Source organism: Scyliorhinus canicula, chromosome 12 (assembly GCF_902713615.1).
Source record: "Scyliorhinus canicula chromosome 12, sScyCan1.1, whole genome shotgun sequence".
Taxonomy (NCBI): domain Eukaryota; kingdom Metazoa; phylum Chordata; class Chondrichthyes; order Carcharhiniformes; family Scyliorhinidae; genus Scyliorhinus; species Scyliorhinus canicula.
Genome location: NC_052157.1, coordinates 134,394,254 through 134,414,617, shown reverse-complemented (window position 1 = coordinate 134,414,617; position 20,364 = coordinate 134,394,254). Strand labels below are relative to the sequence as shown.

Here is a 20,364-nt window from a genome sequence, read left to right as displayed (position 1 = left end):
GCTGTGGGAGAAAATGGGGCAAGCAGATTGAAATGAATCATGCGGCTCGTAAATGTGCTGATCTGGATCAAGGCCAGCGAGGGCAAGATCCAGATCGCAACGTCTCGCAAGATTCGCTTGAATCTCACGAGACATCTCAAGTGTCCGGAATCTCATGAGAGGCCTATCACAAAATTCATGGGCGCAACCAAGTCGGGCACGGCGAGGCCATTGAATCGCACTCAGTATCTGTCTAATTATGTGATCCTTCACAACAGTAGAATGGGAATTTTAATATCAGATGCCTAGTCCATTGGAACCTCTGACGCCCTTCTGCAATATCAACAGGTTTTCCGTTGATTGGCACAGACTCATGCCGTAAGACCATAAGACATAGGAACATAATTAGGCTATTCGGCCATCGAGTCTGCTCTGTCATTCTGATATGTTTCTCAGGTAGGGGTCCAGAAGAGGTTCACAAGAATGATCCCTGGAACAAAGAGATTGTCATATGAAGAACTGTTGAGGACTCTGGGTCTGTACTCATTGGAGTTTAGAAGGATGAGGGGGGGGATCTTATTGAAACTTACAGGATACTGTGAGGCCTGGATAATGAAGAGGATGTTTCCACCAGTAGGAAAAACTAGAAGCAGAGGACATAATCACAGACTAAAGGGACAATCCTTTAAAAGTGTCATGTGAGAGTACCTTTAAGAAATGGATGTTTAAGCAATGTACCTTTAAGAAATGCAGCAGCTCATCTTACTGAAGTGATGTCAGAGGGGGGAGCTGAGCTGAGATCACTTCTGCTTTTTCTGCTTTTAGTTTCTGTTTGAGAAAGCAGCTGAAAAGTGCCTGGCTGGTTTGTTGTGAGCTGTTTTGGAAATGGAAAGCTAGTTTTGAGGAAAAGAGCTTGGCTGTGTCTGTGTTTGCAGTGAGCTGGGTCTGCGGTGATCTCTGCCAGGAAAGATTATCTCTGAATCATTTGGGTGATTTAAACTCATGATAGTAATGTCTTTAACCTGATGTGTTTCTGTTTAAAGGTTTTAAGTCGTTTGAAGGTTTGAAGGAATATTTTGAGGGATTATTTAGTGTTGTATTATTTTCGGGAGTGTTAAGGGATCCAATGTTTATTTAAAAAGTTTAAGTTGAATTCATGGAATAAACATTGTTTTGTGTTTAAAAACCCATGTGTCCATAACTGTAATACCACACCTGGAGACCAGGCCGTGTGCTTCAAAAGCAACAATACATTAAAGGGAGAGGCTGGTTGAACTCCATGAGACATTTTGGGGTTCTGAAAACGGCGCTCCCATAACAACAGAAATGGGGAGGTATTTCTTCAGCCAAAGGGTGGTGGATCTGCGGAACTGTTTGCCGCAGAAGGCTGTGGAGGCCAAATCACTGACTGTCTTTAAGATAGAGATAGATAGGTTATTGATTAGTAAGGGGATCGGGGTTATGGGGAAACGGCAGGAGAATGGGGATGATAAAAATATCAGCCTTGATTGAATGGCGGAGCAGACTCGATGGGCCGAGTGGCCTAATTCTGCTGCTATGTCTTATGGTCAATCCTCATTCTCCTGCCTTCTCCCCAACGCAACAACCATTTAACTTGTTAAGTCATTTATCAAGTGGCTCCTCAAAAGGGGGTATATAAGTTAGCCGTGGTAAGTGGAAGAAAATAAATTTATAGCAGTTAAACCAAACTGCTGAAAGATAAAAACTTAGTTGAGAGAGAGAAGCAAATTTCACACTAACATTTGGAGTTTGGCTTTGTGTAATTCTCAAGTTAATTACTACCAAGAAAGCCTTAAATATCACAGGCAGAAAGGTCATTCCACAGTGGCAATTTTGCCATTTCTATCATGCGACAATGCTAAATATAAAGACGAGTTCTAGAGATACCACTTTCAAATTAAGTGTCGTCAAGTTTATTGTGTCGTAGAAAAATATTGTTACACTATTTATTTGTGAAACACTTTACTGCAAACTCTCCCTCATCAGTTTTTTATTAAACCGATTGTGCAATAATATGTGCTCCTGAATGTCAAAACATTAACTAATAATTATATGTGATCATGCTCCTCTGAAAAGAAAACTGGGCATTTTCTCCATCCCTCTCAAATGATTTTATGACAGCAATAAAATACTTTTTTTTTTAACTTTTAATTTCTTTCATTTTCCAATTGTTTATTTATGTATGCTACATATTATTTGTCATCTTTTGTTCTTGGATATCTAACATTCACTTGTTGAATTTTTTTGGGTATTGTTTTCTTCACACCACTCCCCCAATTCCAACCCCCCCCCCCCCCCCCCCCACCCCCGTGACCCCCATTTCTTCTCATCCATTTTTAATTATCTACTGTAAACTAAGTCCAGAAGATTTGACTTTATGCCTGACATCTTCAACCGCTCCACTGTTGGTTATTCTCAAATCCACCAGTCCAGTGCTTCTCTTTCTGGAAGGACTAGGTCCTGTCACATTGAAGGGTTTCACATCTTTAGCTGGCTGGTCATCTGTCCTTCCAGAGTGCAATCTGTAATCTGAGGAAACGGGTTTTCTTGTTCCACTGAAGCTAGAGGAATCATCTCCAGGTTTGCTTCCAGACCTGCTATTGCGTGGTATCTCTTCAGCAACTTGATCAGTTGCCAATCTTTCCTTTCTCATCCACCTGGAGTCACCGAGATCTGGATTAGCTTTGCTGTAAGATCCGATGGCTGATCTCTGTGACTTTCTGCCCACTCTCGGTGATTCGTTATCGAGTATTCCAGACAGCAATCCTTCTTCTCCTGGTCTGGTAGAGCGAGTGCTTACTTTACTATACACTTGACTTTCAAAGTTCTCTCGCCCATGATCTTCGCCATACGATTTTCTTGATAACTCTCCTGGATTTGTTTTATTATTATCACAGAGGGAAGATTGCATGACTCCATGAGAAGATCTGTATCCAGACCTGACCTGTCTCAGTGCTTTGTTATCTGAATATTTATTCATATCCAGGGATGCTTTGTGCAGTGACGTATAAAAATCAAGGGATATATCTGACCCTACGGAATCAGGTGAAGAACACCGATTTTCATTGTTGTCTTCAGTTATGGAACAATTTGAGAATGCCAATGAATTTCCAGATCCTTTTTTCTTTATAAACTTCTTGCCTAGGTATAAATCGAGCTCACACTTGTCAGATGAGTCATCCTCATCTCTAATATCTTTGGGACTTGCAATGCTGGTAGAATCCTTTTCTCTGGATAAGTTAGGTGCAATCCCATTATGATAATTTTGGTATTTTGCATTGCATTGTATCACCTTTCGAGAATGGAGAGGAGAGCTCTTCACTTGAATAGATACCCCATACTTGGCGGCCGTGGATTTTCTCTTGGGAATATCAGTTGGGGCTGCGTCCAGCTGGTGGCTGTCACTTGAATCTTGCTGAAGTGCCAGGGCTGAAGCAGTTTGCTTTTGCAGAAGTTTCTGCTTAATTTCTGCCTCCCTCCTTCGTTTCCTTTCATAATAATCCTTCCACACGAGGACAGCGTAATTAAGATCAAGCTTTTTCTCCAGTAGCCTTTTCAACCCCCTAAACGCTTCAGCTGATGCACTTTCCACCTGTGGAGTCTTCTCTCCTTTAGCGGTACTGGTCGCGGACCACATTTTCTGACAGTAATTAAACACAGCGGATTTCCTGACTGGGTCATTGGAAAACTCTTTCAGGTACTGCTTCTCACTTGCCAGTGAGCCCGTTTCATTCTCTGCCTCCGTTGTGGTTCTTGTTTTCATCGGTTTGCTGCTTGAGTGAATAAGATGGGATGTTGGGGCCTTGGTTTGTTCGGCTGAATTATTGGACTCCATTTTCTCGCCACTCGATCCAAATCTTTCGTCGGCCTGCTCGAATATTTCCTTGCCGTCAGCTTTCAACCTACGACTGCCTAACGTTGCATTGGTGGCTCCAATTTTCTCTCTCTGCATGTGCAATACTTTTACCTCAATTCCTGGTTTTGTCTCAAGGTTCACTTGACTTTTCAGACTGCCTTCCGGAGCTTGCATCTTAACGGGCGACTCAGCAGGCGTGGCTAATTGAGCAGAAACGGTTAATTTTGCAAACTGATTAGAATTTTGTTCACTTGCCTGAGTGACGTTTCTAGCCCCTTCTTTATCAATATTATTCCCCAAAAATTGTACTTCAGCAAAGTCTTCCTTCTTACTATTCTTTATTACTAAACTTTCCGTTCTCAACTCTTCATTATGTTGTTTTTGAGGAACAGGAATTGATGCACAATTCTGTCCCTGCACATTCTCTGTTTCAGCACTGCTGGTACAAAGTGTACAAATCACGCTGCAGGCCTTCTGCTGGTGTAATAGAACTTGCACATCACTTTTGCGGAACGGTTGAGCAGGTATTTTGTCACAAGAGGAATCTCCGGACATTTGCCGAGATTGTTCCAGCAATTCAGGCCTTTTTAAAGCTAAGTCAGTAAAATCTGCTTGACAATCTCCACCATCTGCAGCTACAGATTCAGGATCTACTAGTTTCTTCGCTTTCGATTCAGCTATCAAATTTACATTCTCCGCAGTGGGTGCAACAAGTTGGTGTAACTGTTCCTGCATGAGGGATAATTCTGGGGAATCTCTGGAATCTTTTTCTGTTGCATAAATATTCCTTCTTTTGATAAAGTCCTTACCTTTCTCTTTTGTGTCTCCGGAACTGGATCTATAAATATAATCACAAATGGATAGGAAAGTATCATCTTTTGCATTCTTGCCAACTTTGAAAGTATTATCAATGAATTCATTTTGGGGATAACACCTGTTTCCATTGGCCAATTCACTTACGTACTTAGAATCTGTTACAAGCGGATTTACTACTTGAGGAACCACCTGTTGCGATGATCTATGTGATTCTAACCCATCTGCTGCAGGAATAGAAGAACATCTTCTCTGTTCTAATTTCTTCATCCCTTGATCCACTCGTCCTTGACCACTTAAAGTGCAACAGTAAGAGTCTTCTGTTTCCAAATCATCAATCACAGTATCTACATTATCAGGTGACCCTTCAGCCAGGCTAATAGATGTGCATTTACAATCAGGTTCAGCAGATGTATACCTGGGACCTTCATACTTCGACATCTGTATCTGAACCTCTCTCTTAGAATAAATCTCTTCTTCTGATTTAATGGAGTAATTTGTTTTGTCACATTTTTGCTTTGAAGCAGGTATTTGTGAAATATGAAACCATCGATACAGATTTGTATCAGATTTCTTTGGTTTCCTCATTTGATTAATATCAAAGAGTCCTTCAGTTGGCAGCTCGTCGTGTGACATTTCTATTGGATCCACACGTCTTAGTTCATCCATGTTGAATTTCACACCAGAAACGGTTTTTGTTCTAACTTCATCCATTCCTCAGCTTTTTCAAATGTTCATCTTGCAAGGTTACAAATTATTCACCTTGAAACAAAGGCAATCATTATGACTCAGCTCTTATGATCTGGGCAAACATCACAATGTTAGTCTCGCATCACTGCTGAAATCACAAAGGCACTTCACATCACCTTTAATTGATTCCGTGGTCAGCGAGGAATTTAGAATATAGCATTGGGGTGCTTTCAGTTATAATTCGCTGAGTTTAGAATTTTCTGGAGCTTTAAGTTCTTTGCTTCCTCATCACTGACTCGGGTAAATTGTGTCTGGCCTTGTGGAGTTTAAAGAGCAGTTTTCACTCTACCCCCACTACACTCGATCAAGGGCAGAATGGTGGCACAATGGTTGCCTCATTGCGCCAGGGTCCCTGGTTTCAATTCCGACCTCTGTCCGTGTTGAGTTTGCACTTTCTCCCCGTGTCTATGTGGGATTCCTCCAGTTGCTCCGATTTCCTCCCACAGACCAAAGATGTGCAGGTTAGGTGGATTGACCATGCTAAGTTGCCCCTTAATGTCCAAGTTCTGGGTTATGGGGATAGGGCGGGGTGGATGGGGGTGTGTAAATGGCTAGGGTGCTCATTCAAAGGGTCAGTGCAGACTCGATGGACCGAACGGCCTCCTTCCGCACTGTAGGGATTCTATGATTCTATATATATTGGGTAGAGCATTGCCATCATGCAGTCCACCCAAGTGCACCCGAGTCGGCCATGTTTCAGGATTTAGCTTGAATGTTCTTGACTGACTTACAGCTGATTGTTAAGCACTGACCCAAGTTCTCACTCGCAGCTCACCAGTCAGGGAGGCAGGATACTCCTGGATGTGACACACAGCAGAGCTGGACATTACAGCTTCAAGAAGTGTGTGTTTTGTTTGGGGGTGGGGGGGGGGGGGGTGATGGGGCGTGGAATAATCAAGTGATCAGTGTAGCAAGGGGCAGAGGTTGTTAGGAAGAGTCTTGTATAGCTGGGAGGAACATTAAGTCTCATCCTGGCCCCACAAGTCATTGAAGGAACGGGAAGTCACTATTTTAAGTGAACCACTTGTAGTGGGGCCCCTTTGATGGCCACTGTTTAGGTAGCACTGTGCAAAATACCAATGCCCTGCCCATTGGCAAGTGAAAATTCCAGCAAGGTCCCATGTATATCTTCGGATCCTGATTTTCATACCTTAAGGAGACAACCATCCGAATGAGGTGGGTACTCTGACCACCCACTACCAGGAGCTGGCAAAAGTGGCAGTGAGCGAGCAGATTGTGGGGGTGGGCAGGGAGCAATAGATTAGCAGCACGGTAGCATGGTGGTTAGCATAAATGCTTCACAGCTCCAGGGTCCCAGGTTCGATTCCCGGCTGGGTCACTGTCTGTGTGGAGTCTGCACGTCCTCCCCGTGTGTGCGTGGGTTTCCTCCGGGTGCTCTGGTTTCCTCCCACAGTCCAAAGATGTGCGGGTTAGGTGGATTGGCCATGCTAAATTGCCCGTAGTGTTACGGGTGTAGGGTGGATACGTGGGTTTGAGTAGGGTGATCATTGCTCGGCACAACATCGAGGGCCGAAGGGCCTGTTCTGTGCTGTACTGTTCTATGTTCTATGTTCACGGTTTTAGGTGCTAATTGAAATGCATAGCTAAAGAGTGAAATTAATAAAAATGACTTGACTGTGAGAATACAGTCATTGTTTTAGATAATGGATCAGCTATTGAACTCTCGTGTCTTGACTGGAAATTTAGACATTGTTCAAATGAATTAGCTATTGTATTTCAGTGTATATAGCAATAGGAATGTATCAACTAATTAGTTACAGAAAGGTCTATGGCCAGCAGTGGTGTGAGAAACCTATTTTCATGAGACTGAGCACATAAACGCTGAGATAACTTTGATGGACAGCAGTCAACCTTAAGTAATGGCCAATGTTTGATTAATAAATCATCCTCGAAGTAACAGACATCCATTTGAACAAACCAGGAGGTCCCAGCTGAGAATTAGAAACCAATCAGTGTAAATGAGGGATTGGACCAGAGATCAGGATTCCCTTAAAATTAAGACCTCGTGGTTGAGGTCTTGTTCCTGCATTTCTGCCTTCCCGACTTCTTGAGTCATCTGTTTGTTTGTTTTCTTTATGCTTTATGTTTAATGCTTTTCTTTGTCATGAAGTTGACCCGTTTATGTATTGTTTGACATTTTGTTTCTAAGTTTTGATTCCGTTCTTATGCAAGTGTATTAAAGTGAATAATTAGCAATAAAGTTGTATCTTTGACACCTCCAATCAACCGCACAATCGACATTTATTAGAAGAAGGTAAAACAAGAGTCCCCACAGGAAGGAATGAAAATCGTTCTCACAGAATTTTCTCAAAATCATCACTGATCTAAAACAATCTGCTCACTGTCAAAGAGTACTGTCAATTCTGTGTGAGTAATTGAAACCATTACCAACTCACTCAAGCTGTTGCAAAGTTCAAACTAGAGCTCACAAGTTGGAGTCTTGATTCCTAGAACAAGCTAAAATCTCTAACATTTAAATTAGCACAAGGGCTTGCAGAGAATATGGGAAACATAGGGCGCGATTCTCCGCAACGGCTGACGCCGGCGTGAAACCCAGAGGGCGTGATTCTCCGCAACGGCTGACGCCGGCGTGAAACCCAGAGGGCGTGATTCTCCGCCCCCCACGACGGATCAGAGAATAGCGGGAGGGCCTTCCCGACATTTTTCCCGACCTCCCGCTATTCTCCCCCCCCCCACGGCCGCCCCACGACACGAATCGCTGCTCGCCATTTTTTTACGGCGAGAAGCGATTCTCCCCTATCCGATGGGCCGATTTCCCAGGCTTTTACGGCCATTTTCACGAACTCCAACACACCTGCTCTCACCGTTCGTGAAAACGGCTGCAAAGTGCCATTCTGGAGAACCATGGCCCGATTGGCACGGCCGCACCACGGCCGTGCCAAGGGTGGCATGGGCCCGCGATCAGTGGGCACCGATCACGGGCAGCGGGTCCGAACCCCACGCACTCTTTGTTCCTCCGCCGCCCCGCTGGATCAGTCCGCGGGGCGGCTGAGGGGCATGACGGCCCGCGCATGCGTGGGTTTCACGCATATGCGTGATGACGTCATCCGTGCATGCGCGGGCTGGAGCAGTCCAATCCGCGCATGCGCGGCTGACGTCATTGTGCGCGTCAGCCGCCGTTACCCTTGGCGTGCGGGCTTAGCGAAGTTCGCTAAGCCTGCGATGCCGTGGTTCACGGGGCCCCGCTGCTAGCCCCGACCGGGGAGCAGAATCGGGTCCCGGGAGGGGGCGCGGAGGCTGCCGTGAAACACGGCCAGTTTCACGGCAGCCTTCACGACTCTCCGCATTTGCGGAGAATCGCGCCCAGAGTGTTTCACGACGGTGTCGGAGGCCGCTCCTCGCCCCCTATTCTCCCCCCCCCCGGGGGGCTAGGAGCGGCGTTGCGGGGAACTCGGCCGCCGGGCCTTGACACTGGCGTCAAGGCGGCGCGCCGATAATGACGGGCCGGCGGCACCTAAGTGACGTCAGCCGTGCACGCGCAGGTTGGCCGGCGCCAACCCACGCATGCACGGTTGCCGTCTTCCCCTCCGCTGCCCCGTAAGACATGGCGGCTTGATCTTGTGGGTCGGCAGAGGGCAAAGAGTGCGTCTCTTAGAGACGCCGGCCCGACGATCGGTGGGCACCGATCGCGGGCCAGTCCCCTCCCGAGCACGGCCGTGGTGCTCGATCCCCTCTCCGCCCCCCACAGGCCCCAAACTTACCTCTCGCGTGATGTTCACGCCGGCAGCAACCAGGTGTGGTTGCCGCCGGCGTGAACAGGTCGGGAACGTCAGTCCGTTCGGCCCATCAAGGCCGGAGATCGCGGGTCACCGTGAAAAACGGCGACCCGCGATTCTCTGAACGGCGTGTTACAAAACGCAACACGCCATTTTGGGGGGGGGGTTGGGAGAATTGCGGGGGTGCCAGAGCGGCCTTCCCGCGATTCTCCCACCCGGCCTGGGGAGCGGAGAATCGCGCCCATAGCATGAATATAAAAATTCAATCCTCAACGTAGCTAAATTACCATTTTCGCCATATTGTTGTCGGCAGACAAGTCACAATGAGATACATTCCACACTTTCACATCTAGTTCCGAGACAAACTGGGTGATAAAAATTCTGCAGAGACTGGGGTAACCGGGGAAATGAAATAAAGGAATTATGATTCCTGGTTTTTAAAATAGAAGCATAGTTTTCTGAATGATCATTTAATTATATAATTATATCTGCATTTTGTAATGAGTTTACCTGATGGTGATCTTATGCCTGGGAGCTTCAATCCGAATCAGTCCACCATTTATGGGAATATTCTGCATTAAATTCTTGCTGCTAAGCTGGTAAAACCAGCTGTAGACAAGGGACAATTGTTAGTCTGCGCAAACCGGCAACTAGAGTTAGTCAAAAGTCCACAAATACATAGATCATAAAGTACATTTTGTGAAACGAGTTATTGGTTAATTTTCCTATTTTGTGCAGGAGACAACAATGTTCTCGCCACTAACCTACTGAGAGAAAAATTGTACGCAACGTGTGTCCAGATTTCCAAAGTGATCATCACAGCATAAGATCAGAAAACAATAAATGTCTCTTTTTTTCAGTTTAGGATGTCATGATAGGAAATAATAGAAACACCAATACTTGAGAACCATATAACCATTTCAAGATTCTTCATTGCTGCCAGTATGACTCACAGTCTTCTGATTAATGTTACAAATATGAGGTTTATTAGATTTTTATGTTTCAGGGCTGTGTCTTTAATATAAAGTAAAATGAAAGGGCTATTGTGACCAGTTGAGGTTTGTCTGACAACAGGTCTTTTTTTTTTCCTTTAAAGTTAGAGTACCCAGTTTGTTTTTTCCAATTAAGGGGCAATTTAGCATGTTCAATCTACCTAGCCTGCACATCTTTGGGTTGTGGGGGCGAAACCCACGCAACCACGGGGAGAATGTGCAAACTCCACACGGACAGTGACCCAGAGCCGGTATTGAACCTGGGACCTCTGCGCCACGAGACTGCAGTGCTACCACTGCACCACCATGCTGCCCCTCTCTGACAACAGGTCTGAGTGAAGTGGCTGTTAAAATTAAAAGATGGAAGGAAGGTGTAAGTTGTTCAAATATGGAGACAGTGGCAGGAGCATCTGTGTTTACAGTGATTGGAATAATGGGCGGGATTCTCCGACCCCCCCCGCCGGGTCGGAGAATCGCCGGGGATCGTTGTGTATCCCGCCTCCGCCGGCCGCCGAATTCTCCGGCCCTCCAAACGTCGGCGAGGCGTGAGTCACGCCGCCCGCCCAGGAGAATGGCGGGGACCGGTGTGACTCATGGGCCTCGGGGCTGCCCGAAGTCTCCGGCCCACGATGGGCCGAGGACTCGCTGGTTTTTTTGCCGGTCCCACTGCCGTGGATCAGACTAGGTCCCTTACCGGCGGGACCTGGTGGCGCGGGCGGGCTCCGGGGTCCTGGGGGGCGCGGGGCGATCTCGTTCAGCTATTCAAGTATCTCTGTCAAAGGTAAAGTGCATGATTCCAAAAAGACTTGCATTGCTGAAAAGATGCACTTTCACAGAGTTAATTTGTGAACACAATTATCAGTAAGCATGGTACAGCAGCCTCATAGCTGTAGCCAGCTCCACAAATGTCTCAGGCCAGGAACATTTTTCTCCATGAGGTGATTCCACACTCTGAGTCCCGATTGGTCACCAGGCCATGTGACCCTTACTCTGCTGTGTTGCCCTTAAAGGAACAATGACCACAATTATCTCAAGCAGCATTCAGGAGCGATGTTGAAGCTCTGGTGGATGGGAAGACTATTGCTCTCCTTTATTCACTGGACTTTCTGAAGGCATGAAGAGTTATGCTGAATGGATGCAAGGGTGATGAGCAACAGCATGTGCTGGCTGAGTGTTGGGACGAACTTGGGGCATTGCAGCGTTCACTTGGTCATTGACAAACAGACGAGATGTCCAGTAAGCTACTCCTGGTCCATAATGGTGCACAGTCCTCCACAGGTTGTGTGCACCAGTTGGTGGGCAACTTGGCCATTGACCTTGCCTTGGAGGTTACTTTCCTCAGGTGCTCATGGAGGATTAGTGTGCGGTCCAGCTTCACCACAAAATAGATTGAGATGGGATCACGTTACTCAAAATAGTCCTAGAAGATCACGGCTAGGGTACACATAACATTCCTATTATCATGATGAGATGCAGTGCCTTGTTTCTTGCAAGAGTTTGGCTTGAGCTTCCATTTCTAGAATATTCCTCGGTTAAAGTCCATTCAAGGTGTACTCTATGGACGGTGACTCTGTGGAGTGGAGTCAGAGTCGGAATGCCACTCCACTCTTAGTTTGCAATTTAAATTGCAGTATCGAATGGCTCCATATGCAAGGCAATTGGCCAACCAAAGTTTAAACTTGCTGAGGAATTGCTGTGCAATCCTTACCTGGGTTACCTGGGACCTCCAGGAGTGGTGGCGGGGGGGGGGGGGGGGGGGGGGGGGGGGCATGGGCCAGGACTCATAAGTAGTCCCACATCTCACTAAAGGACGGTAAGGTAACTGCATTAAAATGTAACAATAAAGAAGAATATGCAAAGGCTTACAATATACAATGGAAAATTGACCCATAATAACATAATATTTCAGACAATGTCATGTACATTATTTTGTTCGATTTGTCTTTCCATAAGATTTCCAGCACTTTGCAATTTTTGTTCTTTTTATAGCTTGAGGCAAACTGACAGTTTCTTAATAAAACAGCACATCAGTGTTAGAAACAGTGTTTAAAACAAAATATCTGACAGGTTTTCAATTACTAATAAAAAACAAATAAAAATTACTTTAGTGGCAAGGCATGAGGTTCATCCCTTAGTCTCAGTTCAATTAGCTGACATGCGGCACGATTAGGGATTGTCAATTGGCTGCCGATAGCCCGGGGTCAGGAGGGACAAAAGAAATGAGTCAGGGTTCCCTCCAGCTCCTGACCCAGTGACTCCTGGAGAAAAGGACTTGCAACTTTCACAATCACAAGCTGTCCCAAAGTGCTTTATAGACACTGAAGAACTCTTGAATTGTAGTCACTGGTGTAATGTAGGAAGTGGGCTGCACAATATTTTAATTCAATTGAATACTTATCGGAGCGGTCCCATGGCACATGGGTGAGCTGATTTCCCAGATTACTGCCAAAATAGCAAAGTTAGTGGGAAGATGACGGACAGGAGGGGGGATTGGAGACGTAAGCCTCCGGTAAGGCTGGTAACGTGGAACGTCCGGGGACTGAATGGGACAGTTAGAAGATTGCGGGTGTTCACGCACCCCAGGAGCTTGAAAGCATGGTCTTTCTGCAGGAGACGCACCTCCGTATGAAGGACCAGTTTAGGCTAAGGAAGGGGTGGGTCCGGCAGGTTTTCCACTCGGGGTTTGATTCGAAATCTAGAGGAGTGGCGATTTTAATGAGCAAAAAAATATGGGATTTGTAAGTGCGAAGGAAGTGAGGGATCTGGGTGGGAGATATGTGATTGGGAGTGGGGTATTGGAAGAGGCGCCGGTGGTCTTGGTAAATGTGCATGCCCCAAATTAGGATGATGTGGGTATTATGAGGGGGTTGTGAGGAGCGATCCCGGATTTGGCCACACACCAGTTGATCATGGCAGGAGATTTTAATTGTGTCCTGGAGCTGAGGGTGGATACCCAGGTCGATGGGTAGGGTACGAATGACAAGAGAGCCGGGGGGGGGGGGGGGGGGAGGTTTATGGAGTGAATGGGTATGGAGGGGGCGGATCATCTTGAAAGTGGCGCCGCCCCCTATTCGATAGGAATCTTTGAAGCTCCGACCGATCATTGAATGCGATTTCAGCGTCGGCGACCAGAGAATTCAGCCCGTGGTGTCGGAGCCGGGGAAGATAAACAAGGCGTTTAGTGAGTACTACCAGGGACTGTATTAGGCGGACTCAGGGGAATAGGAGGGGGACAAGAGGCAGTTTCTGGATGACCTGGAGTTTCCCCAGGTGGAAGAAGCAAAGAGGCAGGCGTTGGAGGAGACCCTGGGGCTGAGCAGGGTGCTGGATTGTTTGATAGTAAAAGGGGTATAAAGTTGGGGAAAGCCCCAGGGCCAGATGGGTACCCGGTGGAATTTTATCAAGAATTTGCGACGGACCTGGCACCACACCTGTTGGGGGCGTTTAATGAAACACTGGAGAAGGGGATGCTTCCGGAGACGATCTCACAAGCAGTAATCACGCTAATCCCCAAAATAAGGACCCGGTGGAATGTGGGTCAGATAGACCCATATCACTGTTGAACACGGATGTGAAAGTATTGGTTAAGTTGTTGGCGGGGAGGATAGAGGACTGTGTCCCGGGGGTGGTTCCAGAAGATTAAACAGGCTTTGTGAAGGGCAGGCAGTTCGCGAGTAATACAAGACTGTTGAATGTAGTGATGAATCCGTCGGGGACTCTGGTACCGGAGGTGGTGGTGTCCATGGACGCGGAGAAGGCATTTGATCGGGTGGAGTGGCGGTACTTGTTCGAGGTTTTGGAAAGTTTGGGTTTGGCCCGGGCTTTGTGGCATGGGTGCAGTTGCTGTATGTGGCACTGAGGGCGAGTGTGAGGACGGATATGTGTTTGCGAAGCTTTGACTTACACAGGGGTACGAGGCAGTATTATTGTGAAGGATTCGGTGGATATTTTTGGTAAAAAGCAATTTCTTTGCAAGCAAAGACACCAAACACATTAATCACACTGCGGGGCTGTTGCTGATGGAACAAAATATAAAAAAGGCAACAACAGACCCACAGCAAGACAGTGTGCACTGTACATTTTTTTTATTCAAAGATTACAGTTTTCTGCTGTTTAATTTAAAAGGGCAACAAATTGTAATTGTAAGTTGTAATTGTAAGTTTTGGCACATAATTGAGCAAGAGAAACATGGCCATATTTTAAATATCAGAGCACAGTTTATGCAATGAGGATATAGATTGTAAAGACAGCTGAGCAAGAACACTGAGAATACAAGCCATCAAGCTACTTGAATACTTGGTCCTTTTTATTTAGTTAAGAGCCTGGTTCAGAACTAGGTCATATGGTGCAGCACGCCAACAAAAGAAACAAGAAAGCAAATGCATTGAAAAATAAAAACTCATCTGGTTCATTTCGGGAGGGAAATCTGCCATCCTCACCTGGTCTGGCCTACATCTGCCTACAGGGCGGCATTGTGGTTAGAAAAAGTTTTGGTCGTGATCGTTCTGCGCATGCGCAAGCCGCGCATGCCGAGTTGAACGGATTAATCGCACCATTCGAAGATGGTTCAGCGCATGCGCGGCAGTGGACAAAAAACCGCACAGTAAAGGAAGATCAATTTGCGCATGCGCAATCGATTCCTACGCATGATGTCACGAGCATCATGATGTCAGAGGACCCGGACCACGCCCACTTAAAAGGGAAATGCCCGAAAATGGAAGACAAGAAATTTAAAGCTGTAAAGCCCAATTTCAGTACCTCAAAAGACAGAACAATGCCTGAACTTACACCAGCAGTTGAAAATAACTCTCACAACACCCTGGAACAAGCAGTCTGCACCACCCAAAGTGAAGAGAACAATAACAATTCCAAAACAAAAAAAATGAAAACGATACCAAATCCGAAACAAAAAAAGATGATTTGTTTTTCGAACAATACTACTCAGACATGGCTGAGTTGGTTGAGTTATTTGGATATGCTAATCACAGCATCAGCAACACGGTCACAAAGCTCAACACGACTCTACTCATGGTAGATGAATCCAATACTATGGTGCCATAGCAGATTGTCGATACATTGGATGACAGCAATACCCAAGACGAAGACGACACCACACAGAGAGCACAGAAAGACTCCATAGAGAGAGCGATGACAGGCTCCACAGAGAGAGCGATGAAGGACTCCACAGAGCGAGCGATGAAAGACTCCACAAAGAGAGCGATGCAAGCCTCCACAGACAGTTCGTTGAAAGACTCCAAAATGGAAGCAAGCACACACTCCATAGCGAACACCATGCATGAACAAGACCATGAAGGTCAACCCACCGTATCTGAGCAACCACAAGCAGACTATGAAAGTCTATCAAGCTTACATAATCAAGAAGAAGACAATGTAAATCTGCCCACTGCATGCGAAAACAGTGACAATGTGATCACACTCGACATACAGAAGGTGCAGGATCACAGTGAGACTGACAGATCTCAGCTTGTCTGTACAGAAGCACAGAGTAGGGCTACTCATGAGTCCAGAGAGACCACGTCAATTCAAATCTTGAAGATTTTGACTCCAGAAGAGGAGCAGCAAGAATTCAGAGAGAACACGTCAATAGAAATCGTGAAGATTTTGACTCCAGAAGAGGAGCACCAAGACCAACAAGAAAATGAAATTGTGAAGGTTTTGACTCCAGAAGAGGAGCACCAAGAAAGCAAAGAAGAGGAATCAAATCCACCACAAATGACTCCAGATGAGGAGTACAAAGGAAGCAAAGAAGAGGAATCAAATCCACCACAAATGACTGATGTCACCAACATCAATGCAACATCAGATCGTTCTCACCATTCTCTAGACAAAACGTCCAATGTAACAGACACCACAAAGGTCAAAGAACAACAATGAAAACAACAAAGACAGAAACGACAAAAACAGCAACAAGAATGACAACGAAAACAACAAAGACAGAAACGACAGAAACAACAATGAAACAATGACCTGTACAAAATGGTACAACTCTGCACATGAAGGACAATGCCAGAGCACACTGCAAAACAATGATAAGACTACAAACATGCCATGCCAAGACAACGAATCTCACAAATTCACATCTGCTCCAGAACAAGCAAGCACATCAGCTTTCAAGGCAGATGACACACTAAATCGACACCACAAGCATAGAAAAAAGTCCATGTCAGTCAACATCAGTGGTTCGCCCATTCAAACACCTCGGGATGACTTATTGGTCACTTAAAAAGTAAACAAGAACACCAACAACATTCACAATGGAGTTGCAATGTGAATATCACCACGTCAACAACGAAAAAGAAAAAAACTCAACGAACAAATTCATCAAGTTTGGACTCATAAATGTTTTTATTAAGATTGGTCTCATAAATATAAATTGGCTTTGTAAAATATCCGATATCATCATCACTTGTATAGATACACATATCATAAGTAATCTAACTGTTTTGTACAATTTTCTTCAACAATGTATAGAAAATATGTAAAGACAAAAGGGGGGATGTGGTGATTGTATATCTGTGTCGATGCAATACAACTGAGCAAGCACTAGAGGGAGCACGGGAGAGATATAAATACACATGAACAGGAAGTCAGCACACACTTCACAGGAACGGGAGCTGGTAGCAAGACAGACTAGCAGCATAGATGTAACTTTAAATTAGGCACTGAGGAGAGAACAAACTCACAATAAAGCATCTACTTCAACTTTAAGACTACGAGCTTTATTAAGACACAAGGAACAACACAGCGAGTTCACGGGCAATTACAGATGGGCAACAAATGCTGGTCCTGCCAGCAACACCCAGATCCCATCAAAGAATAAAGAAAAAAACAGTAGGAATTAAATGATACCGAGGCTTGGAGTTTAAGAGTGTGAAGACTGTAAGAAACAGAGACCCTCAGCGAACATCATGGTGTACATATTGAGCAGACGAGCGCTCTTATCTTTTTTATTCATTCAGGGATGTGGGCATCGCTGTTGCTGGCTGGGCCAGCATTTATTGCCCATCCCTTGAACTGAGTGCGCCAGGCCATTTCAGAGGGCATTTAAGAGTCAACCACACTCTGGACTCACATGTAGGGCAGACCAAGTCAACAGAATTCCGCTCCTGAAGGACATTAATGAAACAGATGGGTTTTTCTTAAAGACAATCGACAATGGTTTCACGGTCATGATTAGAAATCGAATTCCAGGGTCGGGATTCTCCTTCCCGCCGCACCAGTTTTCCGGTGCGGCACGCCCCCGCTGGCAGCGGGATTCTCCATCCCGCCAGCCGGCCAATGGGGTTTCCCATTGTGGGCAGCCCCACACCATCGGGAAATCCCTGGGCGTGGGTGCGCTGCCAGGGGAGATTCCCACCCCAGGCTTTTTCTTTATTGGGCGCAATTCAATGGGAACATTTATAAGTCCAGTTTTGGTCGCTTTGGGCAGGGTGTTTCTCAGTGGCTGCAGTGCCAAGATTCACCCCGCATTCACCGGTACTTAGCCATTATTTTGGGCCTTGGGGAGTTTCATCCCATCGAGAATGTTTTCCTGTACTGGCAAGCTGAGCTCGCCGGCAGGACCGTCTCCTCACAGGTTGGGGTGCCATTTTGAAAAGTTGTCCCAAACTCTACATCCCCCCATTTCAGGACCCCCCCCCCAACCCCCTCCCAACCCCCTAACCTTTTTTTGTCCCCTCAAACCATCACCACCGCTTTCATGGGCATGGTCCCCGAGGCATCTTGGCTGTGCCAGCCTAGCACCCTGGCACCCTTGCAGTGCTACCCTGACAGTGTCATCCGGATCCATCCCCCCCCCACACAACAAACACCGCAGCAAGATGTCCCCCCCCCCCCCTACGGATGTAGGGAACCTCCCCAAAGATGAACCGGGGCAACACCCCTGCATGGGTATGAGGAAGCCCCTCTCAAACACTGGGGCAAAAGACCCCCCCCACCGACCCACGTGCCTGCGAGAATCTTGTGCTCTGATTCTCATGATATTTTGCGTCCATGTCATCGTTTGCACGCATGGCTAGTGTGGGTGAAGAATTGTCCCATCAAGGTGTATCTATGATTTCGAAAGATACTGCAGCTCCACTGAGCACATGTACTGACTGGAGCTAAATACTGAGGAATCAGTGTCTGGTTCTCCCCGACCTACCTACCTCTACCCGCCCGATCCTCAAAGCTTCTGTGGACTTATCGGGATAAAATGTTCTCTGGAGCAGATTTGCTGCTGGAAGAGGGTGGGTTCAGTCTGCAGTCCACCCCCGCAACATCACCGGGGTACAAACCCATTTTCTGCAGACGAAGAAAGTCAACTCCCAACAAGATGCCTGCTGTCCGGAAAAGACTGCCACTGACTTATATATGGGTTGTTGTGTTGTTACATGGTCACCTTAAGAGCCAAGTCACGTGATAGTCGGTGACGTCACTGGCTACTTCACAGGTTTTACTCTCAGTCTAGATCAAGGCTTTATATCGTTCACAGTCATCCAATAAACCTTATTGATTATTGCGTTCAATGCACATGCTTCAGCATTTCCATTCTTTTATCCGGCAAGTACAATACACAACAGGATAAAAGGAAAACTGGCGATGAGGAACGGATCAGCAGAAAAATTATTTTCCAAAAGAGAAAAATAAAATTGAAGCTTTTGGCAGTCCAAGTTGAGGCAGACCAAGTAGGTCAATGATCGCACCCCGCACTTAGCATCGGATCGGTAAGGTTGTTGGGTACAAATTTTAGAAGGAAAGGTCCACCCCTTAAATCTAAAGTGGCACCCTGAGGAGTTCATGCTGCCAGGCACGCCACATGCAGCACAGTAAGACACGGAAGTAGAGTGGGGCACAAAGAAATATTCCAGTATTACAAGCTACTACAATTGGCTTATTCGACGTTATTAACTAGACCATTTACATAAGGAAAGTGGTGAGCAAATTCCAATATCACTGAAAAAAATGTTGAGAAAATATGGCATCATGGGCCCATTTGAGGAAGCATATGAAAATTCGAAATTATAGCCTGAAATATTTCACTACAATACTCCAATATAGCCAACAAGACTCCAGAAGATATAATGGTCTCTGTTTTCCTTCATACAATTGGCAGTAAAACTTTTAATTTACTCTGAAGCCTGGTCCAGGCCAAGGAACCCAGTGACAAAACTTATCAAGGATTGGTTAAAATATTAGAGGACCATTATGCATTTGGTGAATTTGGTGACTCTAGCTCATACAATTTGTTTTTATTCATTTACATGATGTGGCCGTCGCTGGTTAGGCCAGTATTTATTGCCCATCTCTAGTTGCCCTTCAGAAGGTAGTGGTGAGTTGCCTTCTTGAACCGCTGCAATCCTTGAGGTGTCGGCACACCCACCGTGCTGTTAGGGAGGATGTTCCAGGATATTGCCCAGCGACAGTGAAGCAAAGGCGATATATTTCCAAGTCAGGATGGTGAGTGACTTGGAGGGGATCCTCCAGGTGGTGGGGTTCCCAGGTCTCTGCTGCTCTTGTCCTTCTAGATGGTAGTGGTCGTAGGTTTGGATGGTGCATTCTGAGAAACCTTGACAAGTTCCTGCAGTGCATCTTGTAAATGGCACACATGGCTGCCACTGTTCATTGGTGATGGAGGGTTTGAATATTTGTGGAGGGAGGGCTGCTTTATCCTGGATGGTGTCAAGCTTCTGAATGTTGTTGGAGCTGCACTCATCCATTACACACCTGACTTTGTGCCTTGTCGATGGTAGACAGGTTTTGGGTGGTCAGGAGGTGAGTTACTCATCATAGGAATCCCAGTCTGTGACCTGCTCCAGTAGCCACAGTATTAATATGGCTAGTCCAGTTCAGTTTCTGATCAATGGTAACCCCCAGGATGTCGATTGTGGGGGATTCAGCGATGGTAATGCCATTGAATGTCAAGGGGTGATGGTTAGATCCTCTCTTGTAGGAGATGGTCATTGTCTGGCACTTGTGTGGCGTGAATGTAACTTGCCACTTGTCAGCCCAAGCCTGGATATGGTCCAGACCTTGCTTCATTTGGACATGGACTGCTTCATTATCTGAGGAGTTGCGAATGGTGCTGAACATTGCTCAGTCATCCACACTTCTAACCTTATGATGGGAGGGAGGTCATTGATGAAGCAGCTGAAGATGGTTAGGCCTGGGACACTGTCCTGAGGAACTCCTGCAG

At 46.1% G+C, this 20,364-nt stretch overlaps 2 protein-coding genes across 7 annotated transcripts in view; both read right to left on the bottom strand.

Annotated features, from left to right (window-relative positions):
• pitpnm3 (PITPNM family member 3) overlaps window positions 1-20,364 on the bottom strand; it is an 856,450-nt gene that overhangs the window by 432,327 nt on the left and 403,759 nt on the right. The gene's annotated exons all lie outside the window — the stretch shown is intronic.
• LOC119974883 lies at window positions 2,325-5,439 on the bottom strand. Its single transcript, XM_038814213.1, has 2 exons — window positions 4,821-5,439; window positions 2,325-4,694 (listed from the first exon to the last, which is right to left on the bottom strand). Exons 1-2 carry the CDS (start codon window positions 5,381-5,383, stop codon window positions 2,345-2,347), a joined length of 2,913 nt encoding a protein of 970 aa, XP_038670141.1. The 5' UTR covers window positions 5,384-5,439; the 3' UTR covers window positions 2,325-2,344.

What these genes read in the sequence shown, in the direction of transcription:
- LOC119974883 (XM_038814213.1), bottom strand. Translation starts at nt 5,383, where the DNA reads ATGGATGAAGTTAGAACAAAAACCGTTTCTGGTGTGAAATTCAACATG. An exon ending in CCGCTTGTAACAGATTCTAA is followed by an intron (nt 4,695 to 4,820) that starts GTACGTAAGTGA and finishes TTATATTTATAG; the next exon opens with ATCCAGTTCCGGAGACACAA.